General features: G+C 44.8%; 2 protein-coding genes across 2 annotated transcripts; one reads left to right on the forward strand and one right to left on the reverse strand.

Annotated features, from left to right (window-relative positions):
- Window positions 1-482: 482 nt before the first annotated feature.
- On the forward strand, window positions 483-2,454 carry LOC125524418 (uncharacterized protein DDB_G0286299). The gene is made up of 2 exons (XM_048689471.1): window positions 483-1,170; window positions 1,698-2,454. Exons 1-2 carry the CDS (start codon window positions 606-608, stop codon window positions 2,189-2,191), a joined length of 1,059 nt encoding a protein of 352 aa, XP_048545428.1. The 5' UTR covers window positions 483-605; the 3' UTR covers window positions 2,192-2,454.
- Window positions 2,455-2,595: 141 nt separating this feature from the next.
- On the reverse strand, window positions 2,596-4,463 carry LOC125524417 (putative heat stress transcription factor A-6a). Its single transcript, XM_048689470.1, has 4 exons — window positions 4,081-4,463; window positions 3,316-3,993; window positions 3,028-3,108; window positions 2,596-2,848 (listed from the first exon to the last, which is right to left on the reverse strand). Exons 1-3 carry the CDS (start codon window positions 4,396-4,398, stop codon window positions 3,028-3,030), a joined length of 1,077 nt encoding a protein of 358 aa, XP_048545427.1. The 5' UTR covers window positions 4,399-4,463; the 3' UTR covers window positions 2,596-2,848.
- Between the last annotated feature and the right edge of the window lie 16,189 nt (window positions 4,464-20,652).

The raw sequence follows: 20,652 nt of genomic DNA on the forward strand, positions 1-20,652 counted from the left end.
CTAGATGAACAGGTGGGTGAAAAGAGAACTTTGTGTGATACCTTCATGAATGAAATTTCCGGCGTGCAACCCAAATAGCCCAGAGTGTGACTCCATTCTCACAAATTCCACATGAGGTAACGCATCCATGAGCGCAAAGATCCAGTGTTTTGCCCTCGGCTCCGTGCTAGTGATCATCCGGTCTACTATGTCTCCTTTATCTAGCGCCCATATACATCTCGCCATTGAGCACTCTAGGAGCGAGTGTCTCCAGGAATATGGCAGTCGATATAATTTTTTTTAGTAAATGGCAGTCGATATAAATGTACTAATTTTTTTTTTTGAGACAAGTTCGGTGTTTTGATCTTCTGGAAGGGCCTGCGTGCAGAGACGACCGGCCCGGGCCACGTGAACAAAACCTAAGCAGGCCTTATTTGTTCCCTTTTGCTATTATTATCCAAGCAGGCCCCTGGTCTACCCACGTAGCACAAAGCCTAAAAGGCCCAGATCTCGGCACCGCCTCCCGAAAAGACGACCCCGCCGGCACTCTCCCTCCATTCTTCGCAGTCGTCGCCTCCCACTCCAAAGTTCCAAATCCCCCACCTCCTCACCGCGAACCGGGCGCGATGGAGCTGGAGCTCGAAGCAGGCGGCGGCGGCGGCGGCGGAAGAGTGGTTCCCCTCTCCAGCGAGTCCCCGGCGGCCGACCTCGGCCGCGGCGACCAGGTTCCGGCAGACCTCAACGTGTCGCGCCGCCACGTGTCGCTCCGCCTCGTGGGTGGCGGAGAGCCTAGGGTCGCCTTCGACGTCGTGGGGAGGAACCCCGTGCTCGTCCGCTCGTCGGTCGGCGGAGACAAGGTGTACCGCCGCGGCGAGGCGGGCGAGCTCCGGGCCGGGGACGGGCTGTCTCTGTCGCTCTCGGCGCCGTCGTTCTGGACGGTGCGGAGGACGGGCGGGGAGGGGGAGGCCGGTGCGGGTGAGGAGGCGGAGGTGGACACCGCGGTGCTGGACGCGGTGGCGAGGCGGGAGAAGCGGACGCGGGAGAGGAAGGAGAGGGAAAGGGAGAGGCGAGCAGCGGAGGAGGCTACGGAGGGGACGAAGGAGGAGGTTATGGCGGCGTCCGGTGATGACGAGTTGGATGAGGAAGTAGAGGATCTGAAAATTGATCTTGAAAGCATCGACCCCGTTCAAGGTGAGCTTGGGTTTGGTTGTTCTTCCTTTCAGAGAGAGAATGCAATCTCGGTGCCGGGAAATTTGTTGGTAGCAATGTTGCAGAGAGAAATTGTTATGGCATTCGGGTCTGGTTACATTGGAGTAGATTGCATTACTGCATTGCCTGTTTTCTAACTCTGCCTCTTATGGTTAGGATGTGTTAGTTATTGGTTAATGATAGTACATGTTTAACGGCTGCTAATTTCTGTGTACATTATGTTCATTTGAAATGGCAGAAGCCAGGAAAAATAATTGCTATACATTAGGAATTGATTGGGTTCGTTGTAATTTACGATTCGGCCGAGTCTGCTTCATACATGCTATTGTTCTTTAAGTTATGAGCTAAAAAAATTCATTCCTGATGTTGAAATAAGTTGTTCGTTCTTTTCTTAAATCTAAAGCTATATAGGTAATTAAGTTGATGCTCCCGTATTACCAGAAGTTCTTTCTGCTTTTACACTTTGCCTTTTCCGTGTCAGTGACTAAGGAGTATAATTTTGGCTGCAGAGTTTGGGTTTTTGTCGATGGGTCATGAATTTGACAATTACCCTAAGGGCAGAATTCGCCCTCCGAAGGATTGGAACTGGTTCCTAGAGGAAATAACGAAGGGCAGCGATGATGAAGATGATGACGATGTCAGTAACACGGGACGTAAATCAAGGGGTCGTAGTGGTGCGAACAAGAAGAAAAAGAGAGGGGGTGAAGATGATGATGAGTGGACTGATCAGAGCGAGGATGGAAAAGACTCCCTGCTAACAGGCTCTAGCATGAAGAGACCAAAAAAGTATGTAACAAGATCGAAAGACCCCAAAAAACCTTGCAAGGAGAGCTCTAAAACAGAAAATGAGGATACCGCGGACGAACAGGATGAGACAGATGAAGATGATGAAGCAGATGAGACACTGGGAGGTTTTATAGTCGGAGAAGAGGATGAGCCTATGGAAGAGCTGAGTGAGGAAGAAGAGGAAGATGAATTCGATGATGAAGACGAAGACGACTGAAATTTTGTGCTTTCATGTCAAGGTGTGATGAATTTGATGATGAAGACGGCGATGACCGATAACACTGTCGATAAAGCTCTGGTACTCTCATATGAAGATGTAATGTTAGTGTTAACAAGTAGCATCGTCACGTACTGAAATGTACATATTGTGTGTTTTTCTGCTGCTGTTTCGAAACTGTTGTGGAAGTGCTCATTCGGCTGTTGTTATATCCAGTTACTTTTGTTTGCTCAAGTTATGCATTTTTCCTAGTTCATCTCTCAGTACAGATGCGTTGATTTTCGTCTAATATTTGCATTGGGTTAGTGCTTGCTGATGCAGATAATATTTCTAAGCTTCTACAGAACGGCAACCTGTGACGAAATCAAGACGATTTTCCATGTAAAAGAAGTCAGTGAGCATGCTGAAGAAACAAAGCAACATGTTTAGTCCATATTAGTTATCCATGTTCATGAGCTGAAACCATTACTGATCAATGAAATTGACTTCTTTTTTGAGGGATCAACGAAACAGACTTGAAATGGAGTAGTCCATTTATCATTGATCAATGAAATAGACTTCTTTTTGGGGGATCAACGAAATAGACTTGAAATGGAGTAGTCCTGAAAGCACCATTTTTTCACCAGGCTGTCTGCAATTCTGCAACCTTCCCAGTTCCTACAAATCAAAAAACACATCATGCATCATCACAGCCTTTTAATGTGAGGATCACCATCCCAGATTGGTAATCGAACGCTGAAGAAACAAATTAGAATGGAGTTTTAAAAAGTTTATATATTCGGAGAGAAAATCGTCAGCCCAAATACAAGTAATGAATATGGATGCATCGGCGGTACCTAGGCATCTGAACTTCCGGAGCGTACTGACTGTCGCTCCCTTCCACACCTTGCATCCCCACAGACTCCATCATCCGGATCCTGCACGAACACACGCAGAATCCGAATTAGCAACGACAAGCACACATATGGTAATAATCATAATCAAACTGCAAAGCTACTATGCCCTGCTGCTAGCTACTAATAATGATACTAGTGAATTGTGCCGAGCTGAGCTGATGAGGCGATCAAGATTCAACAACTGGGCGGGCCGGCAAAGGAGTCTATCTGCTGCATCAGGTCCTGCACCTCCTCCTCGCCGAACTCCCACGGCTCCATGTCCCCCGCGGCGGCCACGAGCTCCTCCACCTCCACGTCTATCTCCGCCTGCCCCTCCTCGAGCAGCTCGTACCAGATCATGTCCGTCGTGACGCCGCTCCGGGTCGGCGCGGCCGCTTCCTCGACGACGCCGGCCGCCAGTGCCAGCTCCTCGAACGTGAACCCGTCCTCCGCGGGCGGCGGCGAAGAGTTGGCGTTGAGAAGCCGCCGCTTCTTCTTGCCGTCGATGACGGACGCCGGAGCCGCCGCGGTGAGGCCGTTGCGGCGCGCCAGGTTGGCCAGGAAGGCCGGGCTCCTGACGGCGCGCGCGAGGAAGGCCTTGCACTGCTCCTGCCGCCGCTCCGTGCCCTCCACGCGGCGCTCCATGTCGAGCAGCGTCGCGCGCGCCTCCTCCTGCTGCCGCTTGAGCCCGGCCAGCTCCCGCTTCAGCGCCTCCCGGTCCCGCCGCAGCCGCTCCAGCTCCCCCTCCACTGGGCCGAAGCCGCCGGCGCCCTCCGCGCACGACGACGACGGCGACAATGCCGCAGCGGGACGGCGGCCGGTGTCGGCGCCGCGGCGGCGACGGATGCCGGCGAGGAGGTGGCGCTGCCCGCCGAGGAAGCCCGTGTTGGCGAACTCCCACCTGTCCGGGTTCACCTTACGGAATCCCTGCAACAATCGCACCACATTCATCAGCGAAGGAAGGAAAACAGCGATCGATCAGCAAAAGAATGGAGCCGCCGCAGACGCACTTACGTAGGTGTTGAGCTGCCGGAGGAAGCTGGAGAAGTTGGCGTGCTTGAAGTGCAGCGGGAGGAGGCGGGCGGCGAAGGCGTGGGGGTCCCACACCACGAAGCTGTTCCGCGCCGCGCCCCACGACACCACCGCGTCCGTCGCCGGGTCCTCCACCATGTCGAACGTCTTGGCCAGGAACGGCGGCACCGCCGCGGCCGCCGACAGGTCCAGCGGCGTCGGCGCCAGGCAGCAGCCCGCGTCGCCGTCGTCGTCGTCCAGCACCACCATCTCGGGCTCCTCCTGCTTGACGTCCATGGTCACGGCGGCGGCGGAGTCCATCTGGTTCTGACCGGAGTGCAGCCCGTGCAAGTGTTCGTTTGGTTGGCCGCTCGTGAGTGAGTGATGTCTGCTTTGGCGGGAGCGGAGTGTGGGGGTTGTGGAGTATTTATAGGAGTGGGATGGAACATTCTGGAAAGTACCAGAGAGAGGGGATGAATTGTGTGTCTATTGGCGGATATTTTCTTTGGAAGTTTCTCAGGGCCGCTAGAGCTCACTCGTGAGTTGGCTTTATGTCGCGCGGCCCGCAGGTAGATTTTTGGTGAATGTCGGGACTGCCCGGAAGAATCGGCCATGTTCCGAGCTTGGGCTGGGCTCGGCCCGAAGCTGAACATGCCTCAGGCCCAGATATATCATACCTTGTTGAAGTTTCACTGTCAAATGAATGTTTTTCTTGCCTAAAAAAACCATCAAATGATTTTTATATTAACATGCGGTATACCGAACATACAAAGAAAGACCCCTTCTTTGGATATATCACACAACCGGCTCGTCAAATTTAGCATCCACAACTCGCGATTGGGTGAATCTTTGAGGATGCCCGGTCTTTGGGTACGGGTTTGTCTACCGAGGTTGGCTCACCAGGGTCTTCCTTTCTTTAATGTCCTAAGTCACATGAACATGGCGACTACCTCCCAATGCCCGATGTGTGGCAGGCCAGACTCTCGACGCCACGCTCTTATTGAATGTCCTATGGCTCGGTGCGTCTGGGCACTGCCCACAAATGATATGGTGGAAAGTATGATCACAAATATTGAACCACAAGCAAAGCAATGAATTTTTACCATGTAATCTTCACTATACATGAAGAGTTTACTGAGACGGTCCTGACAATCTGGTCCATATGATATGCTCGTCTGAATGCCATCTATGAGCTTGAATTTCAGCGTCCTCAATCCACACACGGTTTTATTCAGAATTTTCTTTCGAACCTTCGATCATTATCCGAAGAGAAACAAGGATTGTATCGCATGTGCCAACCACTTGCCGAAAACCATGGACCCGGTCACTCCCAGGCATCTCGAAGCTTAATGTTAATGGGGCGGTGGGGAGGCATGCAAAGAGAGGAGCGGTGGTAGTAATTTGTAGAGACGAGCACGACCATCAATTTGAACATGGGCACGATTTTTATCCATTTTTTGGGGATGGGTATAGAGAATGTCTTTATGGATGTGGATTTTGAAATTGTTCAACCTGAGTTGAATCCGACCCATTGCTACCTTTAATCTTGGCTCACACCCACCTTGACTGTCTTCCCAATCTCATCACCAATTACCTCCCCATTTGATCTACTCATCATCCCTAGTGGCATCTTCACGACGCGCGCCCGAACTGGGATCAGGCTAAACTTGTACTCCGCCAGTATGTTTGTCGGATCAAAATCTTCCATTATGGTTAACTCCTTACCAACCATCCATGGACCTTCTTCCAATGCCTTCCTTTTCCCAGATGCTCGTGGGAAAGTAAACAACAAGATATTCCCTTAAGCGAACTGAAGGAAATATGCCCTAGAGGCAATAATAAAGTTGTTATTTATATTTCCTTATATCATGATAAATGTTTATTATTCATGCTAGAATTGTATTAACCAGAAACTTAGTACATGTGTATATACATAGACAAACAGAGTGTCCCTAGTATGCCTCTACTTAACTAGCTTGTTAATCAAAGATGGTTAAGTTTTCTAGCCATAGACATGTGTTGTCATTTGATGAACGGGATCACATCATTAGAGAATGATGTGATGGACAAGACCCCTCCATTATCTTAACATAATGATCGTTTAGTTTTTCTGCTATTGCTTTCTTCATGACTTATACATGTTCCTTAGACTATGAGATTATGCAACTCCCGAATACCGTAGGAACACCTTCTGTGCTATCAAACGTCACAACGTAACTAGGTGATTATAAAGATGCTCTACAGGTGTCTCCAATGGTGTTTGTTGAGTTATCATAGAACAAGATTAGGATTTGTCACTCCGTGTATCGGAGAGGTATCTCTGGGCCCTCTCGGTAATGCACATCACTATGAGCCTCACAAGCAATGTGACCAATGAGTTAGTCACGGGATGATGCATTACGGAACGAGTAAAGAGACTTGCCGATGACGATATTGAACTAGGTATGATGATACCGACAATCGAATCTCGGGCATGTAACATATCGATGACAAAGGGAACAACGTATGTTGTTATGCGGTTTGACCGATAAAGATCTTCGTAGAATATGTAGGAGCCAATATGAGCATCCAGGTTCCGCTATTGGTTATTGGCCAGAGATATGTCTCGGTCATGTCTACATAGTTCTCGAACCCGTAGGGTCCGCACGCTTAACGTTCGATGACGATTTGTATTACGAGTTTTGTGTTTTGATGAACCAAAGTTTGTTCGGAGTCCCAGATGAGATCACAGACATGACGAGGAGTCTCGAAATGGTCGAGACATAAAGATTCATATATTGGAAGGCTACATTCGGACACCAGAATGGTTTGGGTCGTTTCGGATAAGTTTCGGAGTACCGGGGGTTACCGGACCCCCCCCCCCGGGGGGGTTAATGGGCCACCATGGGCCTTAGTGGAGAAGAGAGAGGGTCAGCCAGAGGTGGCGCCCCCCCTTGCCCAGTCCGAATTGGACAAGGGGAGGGGCGGTGCCCCCTCCTTCCTTCTCTTCTCTTCGTCCTTCCCTTCTTCTTCTACTTGGACTAGGAAAGGGGGGAACCGAATTCTACTTGGACCGAGAGTCCAAGTAGGACCCCCCCATGGCGCGCCCCCTAGGGCCGGCCACCTCTCCTCCCCCCTTTATATACGTGGGAGGGGGCACCCCAAAGGCACACCAAGTCTTCTCTTAGCCAGGTGCGGTGCCCCCCTCCACAGTTACACACCTCGGTCATATCGTCGTAGTGCTTAGGCGAAGCCCTGCGCCGGTAACTTCATCATCACCGTCATCACGCTGTCGTGCTGACGGAACTCTTCCTCGGCCTCAACTGGATCAAGAGCTCAAGGGACGTCATCGAGCTGAACGTGTGCTGAACGCGGAGGTGCCATACGTTCGGTACTTGGATCAGTTGGATCACGAAGACGTTCGACTACATCAACCGCGTTACTAAACGCTTCTGCTTTCGGTCTACAAGGGTACGTGGAAACACTTTCCCCGCTCATTGCTATGCTTCTCCTAAATAGATCTTGCGTGATCGTAGGTAAATATTTTGAAATACTACGTTCCCCAACAGTGCCATCCGAGCTAGGTCTATGCGTAGATGTTATATGCACGAGTAGAACACAATGAGTTGTGGGCGATAATAGTCATACTGCTTACCAACAACGTCTTACTTTGATTCAGCGGTATTGTTGGACGAAGCGGCCCGGACCAACATTACATGACCATGTTCATGAGACTGGTTCTACCGACGTGCTTCGCACACAGGTGGCTAGCGGGTGTCTATTTCTCCAGCTTTAGTTGAATCGAGTTTGACTACGCCCGGTCCTTGTTGAAGGCTAAAACAACACACTTGACGAAAAATCGTTGTGGTTTTGATGCATAGGTAAGAACGGTTCTTGCTAGAAGCCCGTAGCAGCACCGTAAAACTTGCAACAACAAAGTAGAGGACATCTAACTTGTTTTTGTTGGGCATGTTGTGATGTGATATGGTCAAGACGTGATGATATATAAATTGTTGTATGAGATGATCATGTTTTGTAACAGTTATCGGCAACTGGCAGGAGCCATATGGTTGTCTCTTTATTGTATGAAATGCAATCGACATGTAATTGTTTTACTTTATCACTAAGCGGTAGCGATAGTCGGAGAAGCAATAGTTGGCGAGACGACAACGATGCTACGATGGAGATCAAGGTGTCAAGCCGGTGACGATGGTGATCATGACGGTGCTTTGGAGATGGAGATCAAAGGCACAAGATGATGATGGCCATATCATATCACTTATTTTGATTGCATATGATGTTTATCTTTTATGCATCTTATTTTGCTTAGTACGGCGGTAGCATTATAAGATGATCTCTCACTAAATTTCAAGGTACAAGTGTTCTCCCTGAGTATGCATCGTTGCTACAGTTTGTCGTGCTGAGACATCACGTGATGATCGGGTGTGATAGGCTCTACGTTCACATACAACGGGTGCAAGCCAGTTTTGCACAAGCAAAATACTCAAGTTAAAATTGACGAGCCTAGCATATGTAGATATGGCCTCGGAACACTGAGACCGAAAGATCGAGCGTGAGTCATATAGTAGATATGATCAACATAGTGATGTTCACCATTGAATACTTGATGCAGAGCATCCTATGGACATCACCATGACAAGAGTCCATTTGGAAAGTGATACGTGCCACATCTACTTCATACATACAAAGGTGAATCATCTCCTTTACACGTGTCCACTTGTACCTTTCGAGGATGGTATACTACTTGACCCCTCTCTCGTGTGCATACATAGGTGTGAGCGGAGCTACACATTCATCGAGGAGGAGTCCAAGAAGAAGAGAACATCTACACCATCCAAGAGGGAAGCCTGGAAGCGGAGAAGGAAGCGACAAGAAGAAGGCAGCGGCTCCCAGGCAACCCCGTGCGCATGGGCCCCTCCGACCCCGTGCCCACGGGCCTCCCAGGCTAGCGGTCCTGAAGCCCCCGTGCCCACAGGGTTCCGTTGGCCCCGTGGACACGGGGGTCCCGTGGGCACGATACACGCCCGTGCGCATGGGGGCTTCAGGACCGCCAGCCTGGGAGGCCCGTGGGGCACGGGGTCGAAGGGCCCATGCGCACGGGGTTTCCTAGGAGCCACTGCCTTCTTCTTGGCGCTTCCTTCTCCGCTTCCAGGCTTCCCTCTTGGATAGTGTAGATGTTCTCTTCTTCTTGGACTCCTCCTCGATGAATGTGTAGCTCCGCTCACACCTATGTATGCACACGAGAGAGGGGTCAAGTAGTATACCATCCTCGAAAGGTACAAGTGGACACATGTAAAGGAGATGATTCACCTTTGTATGTATGAAGTAGATGTGGCACGTGTCACTTTCCAAATGGACTCTTGACATGGTGATGTCCATAGGATGCTCCGCATCAAAACTTCTCCATCTCACGTGATGATCGGACATGCTTTAGTTGATATGGATCACGTGATCATTTAGATGAGTAGAGGGATGTCTATCTAAGTGGGAGTTCTTAAGTAATATGATTAATTAAACTTTAATTTATCATGAACATAGTACCTGATAGTATTTTGCATGTCTATGTTGTTGTAGATAAATGGCATGTGATACTGTTCCTTTGTATTTTAATGCATTCCTAGAGAAAGCTAAGTTGAAAGATGATGGTAACAACTACACGGACTGGGTCCGTAACTTGAGGATTATCCTCATTGCTGCACAGAAGAATTACGTCCTGGAAGCACCGCTAGGTGCAAAGCCCGCTGCAGGAGCAACTCTAGATGTTATGAACGTCCGGCAGAGCAAAGCTGATGACTACTTGATAGTTTAGTGTGCCTTGCTTTATGGCTTAGAACCGGGACTTCAACGACGTTTTGAACGTCATGGAGCATATGAGATGTTCCGGGAGTTGAAGTTAATATTTCAAGCAAATGCCCGGATTGAGAGATATGAAGTATCCAATAAGTTCTACAACTACAAAATGGAGGAGAATAGTTCTGTCAGTGAACATATACTCAGAATGTCTGGGTACCACAACCACTTGACTCAACTGGGAGTTAATCTTCCTAATGATAGTGTCATTGACAGAGTTCTTCAATCACCGCCACCAAGCTACAAAAGCTTCGTGATGAACTATAATATGCAAGGGATGTATAAGACAATTCCTGAGCTCTTCGCAATGCTAAAGGCTGCGGAGGTAGAAATCACGAAGGAGCATCAAGTGTTGATGGTCAACAAGACCACTAGTTTCAAGAAGAAGGGCAAAGGGAAGAATGGAAACTTCAAGAAGAACGGCAAGCAAGTTGCTGCTCAAGTGAAGAACCCCAAGTATGGACCTAAGCCTGAGACTGAGTGCTTCTACCGCAAAGGGACTGGTCACGGGAAGCGGAACTGACCCAAGTATTTGGCGGATAAGAAGGATGGCAAAGTGAAAGGTATATTTGATATACATGTTATTGATGTGTACCTTACTAATGCTCGTAGTAGCGCCTGGGTATTTGATACTGGTTCTGTTGCTCATATTTGCAACTCGAAACAGGGGCTGTGGATTAAATGAAGATTGGCTAATGACGAGGTGACAATGCGCGTGGGAAATGGTTCCAAAGTCGATGTGGTCGCCGTCGGCACGCTACCTCTACATCTACCTTCGGTATTAGTTTTAGACCCGAATAATTGTTATTTGGTGCCAGTGTTAACCATGAACATTATATCTGGATCTTGTTTGATGCGAGAGGATTATTCATTTAAATCAGAGAATAATGGTTGTTCTATTTATATGAGTAATATCTTTTATGGTCATGCACCCTTGATGAGTGGTCTATTTTTGTCGAATCACGATAGTAGTGATACACATATTCATAGTATTGAAGCCAAAAGATACAAGTTTAATAATGATAGTGCAACTTATTTGTGGCACTACCGTTTAGGTCATATTGGTGTAAAGCACATGAAGAAACTCCATGCTGATGGGATTTTGGAATCACTTGATGCTTGCGAACCATGCCTCATGGGCAAGATGACTAAGACTTCGTTCTCCGGAACAATGGAGCGAGCAACAGACTTATTGGAAATAATACATACTGATGTATGCGGCCCGATGAGTGTTGATGCTCATGGCGGGTACCGTTATTTCCTGACCTTCACAGATGATTTGAGCAGATATGGGTGTATCTACTTAATGAAACATAAGTCTGAAACATTTGAAAAGTTCAAAGAATTTTAGAGTGAAGTGGAAAATCAGTGTAAGAAGAAAATAAAGTTTCTACGATCTGATCATGGAGGTGAATATTTGAGTTATGAGTTTGGTCTTCATTTGAAACAATGTGGAATAGTTTCGCAACTCACGCCACCTGGAACACCACAACGTAATGGTGTGTCCGAATGTCGTAACCGCACTTTATTAGATATGGTGCGATCTATGATGTCTCTCACTGATTTACCGCTATCATTTTGGGGTTATGCTTTAGAGACGGTTGCATTCACGTTAAATAGGGCAACATCGAAATCCGTTGAGACGACACCATATGAACTGTGGCTTGGCAAGAAACCCAAGTTGCCGTTTCTTAAAGTTTGGGGCTGCGATGCTTATGTGAAAAAGCTTCAACCTGATAAGCTCGAACCCAAACTGGAGAAATGTGTCTTCATAGGATACCCAAAGGAGATTGTTGGGTACACCTTCTATCACAGATCTGAAGGCAAGATATTCGTTGCTAAGAATGGATCCTTTATAGAGGAGTTTCTCTCGAAAGAAGTGAGTGGGAGGAAAGTAGAACTTGATGAGGTAACTGTACCTTCGCCCTTATTGGAAAGTAGTTCATCACAGAAATTAGTTTCGGTGATTCTTACACCAATTAGTGAGGAAGCTAATGATGATGATCATGAAACTTCTGATCAAGTTACTATCGAACCTCGTAGGTCAACCAGAGTAAGATCCGCACCAGAGTGGTACGGTAATCTTGTTCTAGAGGTCATGTTACTTGACTGTGACGAACCTACGAACTATGAGGAAGCGATGATGAGGCCAGATTCCGTGAAATGGCTTGAGGCCATGAAATCTGAGATGGGATCCATGTATGAGAACAAATTATGGACTTTGGTTGACTTGCCCGATGATCGGCAAGCAATAGAGAATAAATGGATCTTCAAGAAGAAGACTGACACTCACGGTAATGTTACTGTCTACAAAGCTCGACTTGTTCCGAAAGGTTTTCGACAAGTTCAAGGAGTTGACAAGTTCATAGGATGCTTAAGTCTGTCCGAATCATGTTAGCAATTGCCGCATTTTATGATTATGAAATTTGGAAAATGGATGTCAAAATTACATTCCTTAATGGATATCTTAAAGAAGAGTTGTACATGATGCAACCAGAAGGTTTTGTCGATCCAAAAGGTGCTAACAAAGTGTGCAAGCTCCAGAGATTCATTTATGGACTGGTGCAAGCCTCTCGGAGTTAGAATATAGGCTTTGATAGTGTGATTAAAGCATATGGTTTTATACAGACTTTTGGAGAAGCCTGTATTTACAAGAAAGTGAGTGGGAGCTCTGTAGCATTTCTGATATTATATGTGGATGACATATTGTTGATCGGAAATGATACTGAATTTTTGAATGGCATAAAAGGATACTTGAATAAGAATTTTTCAATTAAAGACCTCGGTGAAGCTGCTTATATATTGGGCATCAAGATCTATAGAGATAGATCAATACGCTTAATAGGACTTTCACAAAGCACATACCTTGATAAAGTTTTGAAGAAGTTCAAAATGGAACAGTCAAAGAAAGGGCTCTTGCCTGTGTTACAAGGTGTGAAGTTGAGTCATACTCAATGCCCGACCACTGCAGAAGATAGAGAGAAAATGAAAGTCATTCCCTATGCCTCAGCCATAGGTTATCCCATGTATGCAATGCTGTGTACCAGACCTGATGTGTGCCTTGCTATTAGTTTAGCAGGGAGGTACCAAAGTAATCCAGGAGTGGATCACTGGACAACAGTCAAGAACATCCTGAAATACCTGAAAAGGACTAAGGATATGTTTCTTGTTTATGGAGGTGACAAAGAGCTCGTCATAAACGGTTATTTCAATGCAAGCTTTGACACTGATCCGGATAACTCTATATTTTTCTGGACATTTTGATATCTTATATGCATTTTTCTGAGTTAGTATGAATTCGTTATGAAGTTTTCAAAGTTACGGTCATATGGTCAAAGGGCAAAAACATAAGAAGAGCAAACGAGCTCGGGCAGAAATGAGGGTTTTTTGAATTTAGGGGCAAAACACACGGGTGTGACACAACTAGGGGCTCAAATGTAATTGTCCTTATATTAAATGGTGGAGCTGCCAGTTGGTGCAGTTCCAAGAAGAGCGTCGTGGCGGGATCTACGTGTGAAGCGGAGTACATAGCTGCTTCAGAAGCTGCAAATGAAGGAGTCAGGATGAAGGAGTTCATATCCGATCTAGGTGTAATACCTAGTGCATAGGGTCCAATGAAAATCTTTTGTGACAATACTGGTGCAATTGCCTTGGCAAAGGAATCCAGATTTCACAAGAGAACCAAGCACATCAAGAGACGCTTTAATTCCATCCACGACCAAGTCAAGGAGGGAGACATAGAGATTTGCAAGATACATACGGATCGGAATGTTGCATACCCATTGACTAAGCCTCTCTCACGAGCAAAACATGATCAACACCAAGACTCCATGGGTGTTAGAATCATTACTATGTAATCTAGATTATTGACTCTAGTGCAAGTGGGAGACTGAAGTAAATATGCCCTAGAGGCAATAATAAAGTTGTTCATGCTAGAATTGTATTAACCAGAAACTTAGTACATGTGTGGATATATGGACAAATAGAGTGTCCCTAGTATGCCTCTACTTAACTAGCTCGTTAATCAAAGATGGTTAAGTTTCCTAGCCATAGACATGTGTTGTCATTTTATGAACGGGATCACATCATTAGACAATGATGTGATGTACAAGAACCATCTGTTAACTTAGCATAACGATCGTTTAGTTTTTCTGCTATTGCTTTCTTCATGACTTATACATGTTCCTCAGACTATGAGATTATGCAACTCCCGAATACCGAAGGAACACCTTGTGTGCTATCAAACATCACAAAGTAACTGGTGATTATAAAGATGCCATATGAGTGTCTTCGATGGTGTTTGTTGAGTTGGCATAGATTGAGATTAGGATTTGTCACTCGGTGTATCGGAGAGGTATCTCTGGACCCTCTCAGTAATGCACATCACTATGAGCCTTGCAAGCAATGTGACTAATGAGTTAGTCATGGGATGATGCATTACGGAACGACTAAAGAGACTTGTCGGTGACGAGATTGAACTAGGTATGATGATACCGACGATCGAATCTCGAGCAAGTGACATACTGATGACAAAGGAACAACGTATGTTGTTATGCGGTTTGACCGATAAAGATCTTCGTAGAATATGTAGGAGCCAATATGAGCATCCAGGTTCTGCTATTGGTTATTGACCGAAGATATGTCTCGGTCATGTCTACATAGTTCTCGAACCCGTAGGGTCCGCACGCTTAACGTTCAATGATGATTTGTATTACGAGTTTCGTGTTTTGATGAACTGAAGTTTGTTCGGAGTCCCGGATGAGATCACGGACATGACGAGGAGTCTCAAAATGGTCGAGACATAAAGATTCATATATGATACGTCTCCAACGTATCTATAATTTTTGATTGCTCCATGCTATATTATCTACTATTTTGAATGTTTATGGGCTTTATTATACACTTTTATATCATTTTTGGGACTAACCTATTAACCCAGAGCCCAGTGCAGGTTTCTGTTTTTTACCCTGTATTAGGGTTTCAAAGAAAAGGAAAATCAAACGGAGTCCAATTAACCTGAAACTTCACGGAACTCATTTTTGGAAGGAAAGAAGCCCAGAAGACTTGGAGTGCACGTCGGGGGATCTGCGAGGAGGCCACGAGGCAGGGGGTGCGCCCACCCCCCTGGGCGCGCCCTCCACCCTCGTGGGCCCCTCGTGCCCCCCCTGACGTACTTCTTCCGCCTATATATCTCCATATACCCTAAAACTTCCGGGGAGCACAATAGATCGGGAGTTCCGCCGCCAGAAGCCTCCGTAGCCACCGAAAGTCAATCTAGACCCGTTCCGGCACCCTGCCGGAGGGAGAATCCCTCTCCGATAGACATCTTCATCATCCCGGTGCTCTCCATGACGAGGAGGGAGTAGTCCACCCTCGGGGCTGAGGGTATGTACCAGTAGCTATGTGTTTGATCTCTCTCTCTCTCTCGTGTTCTTGATTTGGCACGATCTTGATGTATCGCGAGCTTTGCTATTATAGTTGGATCTTATGTTTCTCCTCCCCCTCTACTCTCTTGTAATGAATTGAGTTTCCCCTTTGAAGTTATCTTATCAGATTGAGTCTTTAAAGATTTGAGAACACTTGATGTATGTCTTGCCGTGCGTATCTGTGGTAACAATGGGATACCACATGATTCACTTGATGTATGTTTTGGTGATCAACTTGCGGGTTCCACCCATGAACCTATGCATAGGGGTTGGCAAACGTTTTCGTCGTGATTCTCCGGTAGAAACTTTGGGGCACTCTTTGAGGTCCTTTGTGTTGGTTGAATAGATGAATATGAAATTGTGTGACGCATATCGTATAATCATACCCATGGATACTTGAGGTGACATTGGAGTATCTAGGTGACATTAGGGTTTTGGTTGATTTGTGTCTTAAGGTGTTATTCTAGTACGAACTCCAGGGCTGTTTGTGACACATAGGAATAGCCCAACGGATTGATTGGAAAGAATAACTTTGAGGTGGTTTCGTACCCTACCATAATCTCTTCATTTGTTCTCCGCTATTAGTGACTTTGGAGTGACTCTTTGTTGCATGTTGAGGGATAGTTATGTGATCCAATTATGTTAGTATTGTTGAGGGAACTTGCACTAGCGAAAGTATGAACCCTAGGCCCTGTTTCAACGCATTGCAATACCGTTTACAGTCACTTTTATCATTAGTTACCTTGCTGTTTTTATAATTTCAGATTACAAATACCTTTATCTACTATCCATATACCACTTGTATCACCATCTCTTCGCCGAACTAGTGCACTTATACAATTTACCATTGTATTGGGTGTGTTGGGGACACAAGAGACTCTTTGTTATTTTGGTTGCAGGGTTGCTTGAGAGATACCATCTTCATCCTACGCCTCCTACGGATTGATAAACCTTAGGTCATCCACTTGAGGGAAATTTGCTACTGTCCTACAAACCTCTGCACTTGGAGGCCCAACAACGTCTACAAGAAGAAGGTTGTGTTGTAGACATCAAGCTCTTTTCTGGCGCCGTTGCCGGGGAGGTGAGTGCTTGAAGGTATATCTTTAGATCTTGCAATCAAGTCTTTTAGTTTCTTGTTTTATCTCTAGTTTAGTTTATAAAAGAAAACTACAAAAAAAATATGGAATTAAGTTTGCCTCATACGCTTCATCTTTTTAATATCTTTCGTGAGTATGATGGAAAGGATAATTGTGCTCAAGTGCTAGAAGAAGAAATCTATAAAATGTTTGGTACTGAATCTTTGAATGATGAGCATGATTCCAATGTTGTTAGTACGAATTCTTTGAATATCCAGGATACTAATGATGATTGCACTAGTTATGATCAAAATGTCTCCTATAAACATGTCAATTTTTGTGGAGTACATTGGGTTTGTAAGTACACACCAAATAGGGAAGATAGATATTGCAAGAGGCATAAGTACTTAGAAACTAAATTGTTGCAAGAAGAGCTAGATGAATGTGCTGAAAATTTAAATTATGTTGGCCATGCTTGTGAGCTTTGCAATGAACATGATCATTTCAATACCCAATGCAAATTGTTTCATGATCGTATCGTGTCAAAAAATTGTGATGAGTTGATTTACCTTACACATTATAATGAACTTAGTTTGCTTATGGGTTACGGAGAAATGAAACGTATAACTAAGCATCTTCCAGAATTTGCCCATTATAAACTTCTTGATTTTGATCTAGAGGAAATTTATATGTATTGTGCGGTGAATTGTATTGAAAATCCTTATATTGCCAACTACATAAAGAAAAGAAAAGAAATATAAGATGAAGAGAATACTAATTAAAGGGAAGAGACTTCCCAATATCCTCCTATTATTTCTTATGATGAATCAGGTAATGAGGAGGAGCCTCCTATTCAACCAATCTCATTAATAAGGAGCTCCAAAAAGAGGATTGAACCCACACATGATGTGGTGAAAAAGAAGAAAAGAAAAAGGAAGAGAGGTAAAAGATATCTCCCCCAAATAATGCTGCTCCTATTACTATTGTGCCTCATGAAAAATATAATTGTGGAAGATAATGATACTTCTTATGATCTTGAAAATCTTTTTGGCACTTGCTTGGAAGAATATGATAATTGCTATAGTATTGGTGCTATCCATACAATTAATGATGAGAGTGATTATGCTTATGAAGATGATGTTTTTGATAATATATTTGCTGCAATTAATGTTTGTCCCAAGCTTGGGGAAGCTATGCTGAATAGAGATGATATTTTTAGTCTCCCAAGTTTTGATATGCAAATCTATAATGATGATAGCATGCCTCCTACTTATGATGATTATTGTGATGATACTTATGCTATAAAAAGTAGTGATTATATTTATAAAACTTGTCATGATTATGGTTACCCCTTTTCTGAACATTACTCTTTTAATGTGGAAACAATTTATAGTATTTGAGTTTCTTATGATACTCCCACTATTCCGAATGAGAAGAATTTTGCTTATATAGAGAGTAATAAAATTTCTATGCTTGTAGATCATGAAAATAATGCTTTAGATGCTGGTTATATTGTTGAATTCATTCATGATGCTACTGAAAATTATTATGAGGGAGGAACATATGCTTGTAGGAATTGCAATAATATCAAGTTTCCTCTCTATGTGCTTAAAATCTTGAAGTTATGCTTGTTTTACCTTCCTATGCAAGTTGATTCTTGTTCCCATAAGTTGTTTGCTCACAAAATCCTTATGCATAGGAAGTGGGTTAGACTTAAATGTGCTAGTCATATTCTTCATGATGCTATCTTTATGTTACAATTCTTATCCTTCATGTCAGCATCATTGAAATCATCATGCCTAGCTAGGAGCGTTAAACGATAGCGCTTGTTGGGAGGCAACCCAATTTTATTTTTGTTCCTTGCTTTTTGCTCCTGTTTAGTAATAAATAATTCATCTAGCCTCTGTTTAGATGTGGTTTTATGCTTTTAATTAGTGTTTGTGCCAAGTAGAACCTTTGGGAAGACTTGGGGAAAGTCTTGTTGATCATGCTGTAAAAAACAGAAACTTTAGCGCTCACGAGAATTGCTGCCATGTTTATTTGGAAAGTGCTATTTAGTTAATTATTTTGGCAGATGATTAATAGATAAATTCCTCAGGTCCAGCAATTTATTTTAGAATTTTATGAGTTCCAGAAGTATACGTTTGATCCAGATTACTACCGATTGTTCTGTTTTTGATAGATTCTGTTTTCGATGTGTTATTCACTTATTTTGATGAATCAATAGCTAGTAAAATAGTTTATAAACCATAGAGAAGTTGGAATACAGTAAGTTTAACACCAATATAAATAAATAATGAGTTCATTGTTGGGGAACATAGTAATTTCAAAAAATTTCCTACGCACACGCAAGATCATGGTGATGCATAGCAACGAGAGGGGAGAGTGTTGTCTACGTACCCTCGTAGACCATAAGCGGAAGCGTTATATCAACGCGGTTGATGTAGTCGTAAGTCTTCACGATCCGACCGATCCAAGCACCGAAAGCACGGCACCTCCGAGTTCTGCACACGTTCGGCTCGGTGACGTCCTCGCCTTCTCGATCCAGCAAGAGGGGCGAAGTAGTAGATGAGTTCCGGCAGCACGACGGCGTGGTGACGGTGTTGGTGAAAAACAATCTGCACAGGGCTTCGCCTAAGCACTACGAAAACTATGACAGAGGATAAACTAGAGGGGACGGGGTTGCCGGCACACGGCTTGGTGTTTCTTGATGTGTCTTTGGTGCTAGCCCTACCCCTCTATTTATATGTTGAGCCCTGGGGTCGAAACTTGGAGTAAAAGCCTCCTCAAAGTCAGTTTCACCCGAAAGGCAAGAGTCCTTCTCAGACTCCAGGGCTAGACGCCAGGGTTCCTGGCGTCTAGCCTCTGGTCTCCGCAAAACTTCCTTTTGCACTTTCCAAAAGCCTCGTGGGCTTTCCCCTTTGGCCCAGATAAAGTGTTCTCGTGCCCAAACATTTTGGGAAACATCCGGAACCCCTTCCGGTGAATTCCGGAACCCTTCCGGAGATCAAACACTACTATCCCATATATCAAACTTTATCTTCAGACCATTCTGGAGTTCCTCGTCATGTCCGTGATCTCATCCCGGACTCCAAACAACATTCGGTCATAAACATACATAACTCATATAGTACTATATCGTCAACGAACGTTAAGCGTGTGGACCCTACGGGTTCGAGAACTATGTAGACATGACCGAGACACCTCTCTGGTCAATAACCAATAGCGGGACCTGGATGCCCATATTGGCTCCTACATATTCTATGAAGATCTTTATCGGTCAGACCGCATAACAACTTACGTTGTTCCCTTTGTCATCGGTATGTTACTTGCCTGAGATTCGATCGTCGGTATCTCAATACCTAGTTCAATCTCGTTACCGGCAAGTCTCTTTACTCATTCCGTAATACATCATCTCGCAACTAACTCATTAGTTGCAAGGCTTATAGTGATGTGCATTACCGAGTGGGCCCAGAGATACCTCTCCGAAAATCGGAGTGACAAATCCTAATCTCGAAATACGCCAACCCAACAAGTACCTTTGGAGACACCTGTAGAGCACCTTTATAATCACCCAGTTACGTTGTGACATTTGGTAGCACACAAAGTGTTCCTCCGGTAAACGGGAGTTGCATAATCTCATAGGCATAGGAACATGTATAAGTCATGAAGAAAGCAATAGCAACAAACTAAACGATCAAGTGCTATGCTAACGGAATGGGTCAAGTCAATCACATCATTCTCCTAATGATGTGATCCCGTTAATCAAATGACAACTCATGTCTATGGTTAGGAAACATAACCATCTTTGATCAACGAGGTAGTCAAGTAGAGGCATACTAGTGACGCTCTGTTTGTCTATGTATTCACACATGTATTATGTTTCTGGTTAATACAATTCTAGCATGAATAATAAACATTTATCATGATATAAGGAAATAAATAATAACTTTATTATTGCCTCTAGGGCATATTTCCTTCAGTCTCCCACTTGCACTAGAGTCAATAATCTAGTTCACATCGCCATGTGATTTAATACCAATAGTTCACATCACCATGTGATTAACACCCATAGTTCACATCGTCATGTGACCAACACCCAAAGGGTTTACTAGAGTCAATAATCTAGTTCACATCGCTATGTGATTAACACCCAAAGAGTACTAAGGTGTGATCATGTTTTGCTTGTGAGAGAAGTTTAGTCAACGGGTCTGCCATATTCA

Source organism: Triticum urartu, chromosome 7 (assembly GCF_003073215.2).
Source record: "Triticum urartu cultivar G1812 chromosome 7, Tu2.1, whole genome shotgun sequence".
NCBI lineage: Eukaryota > Viridiplantae > Streptophyta > Magnoliopsida > Poales > Poaceae > Triticum > Triticum urartu.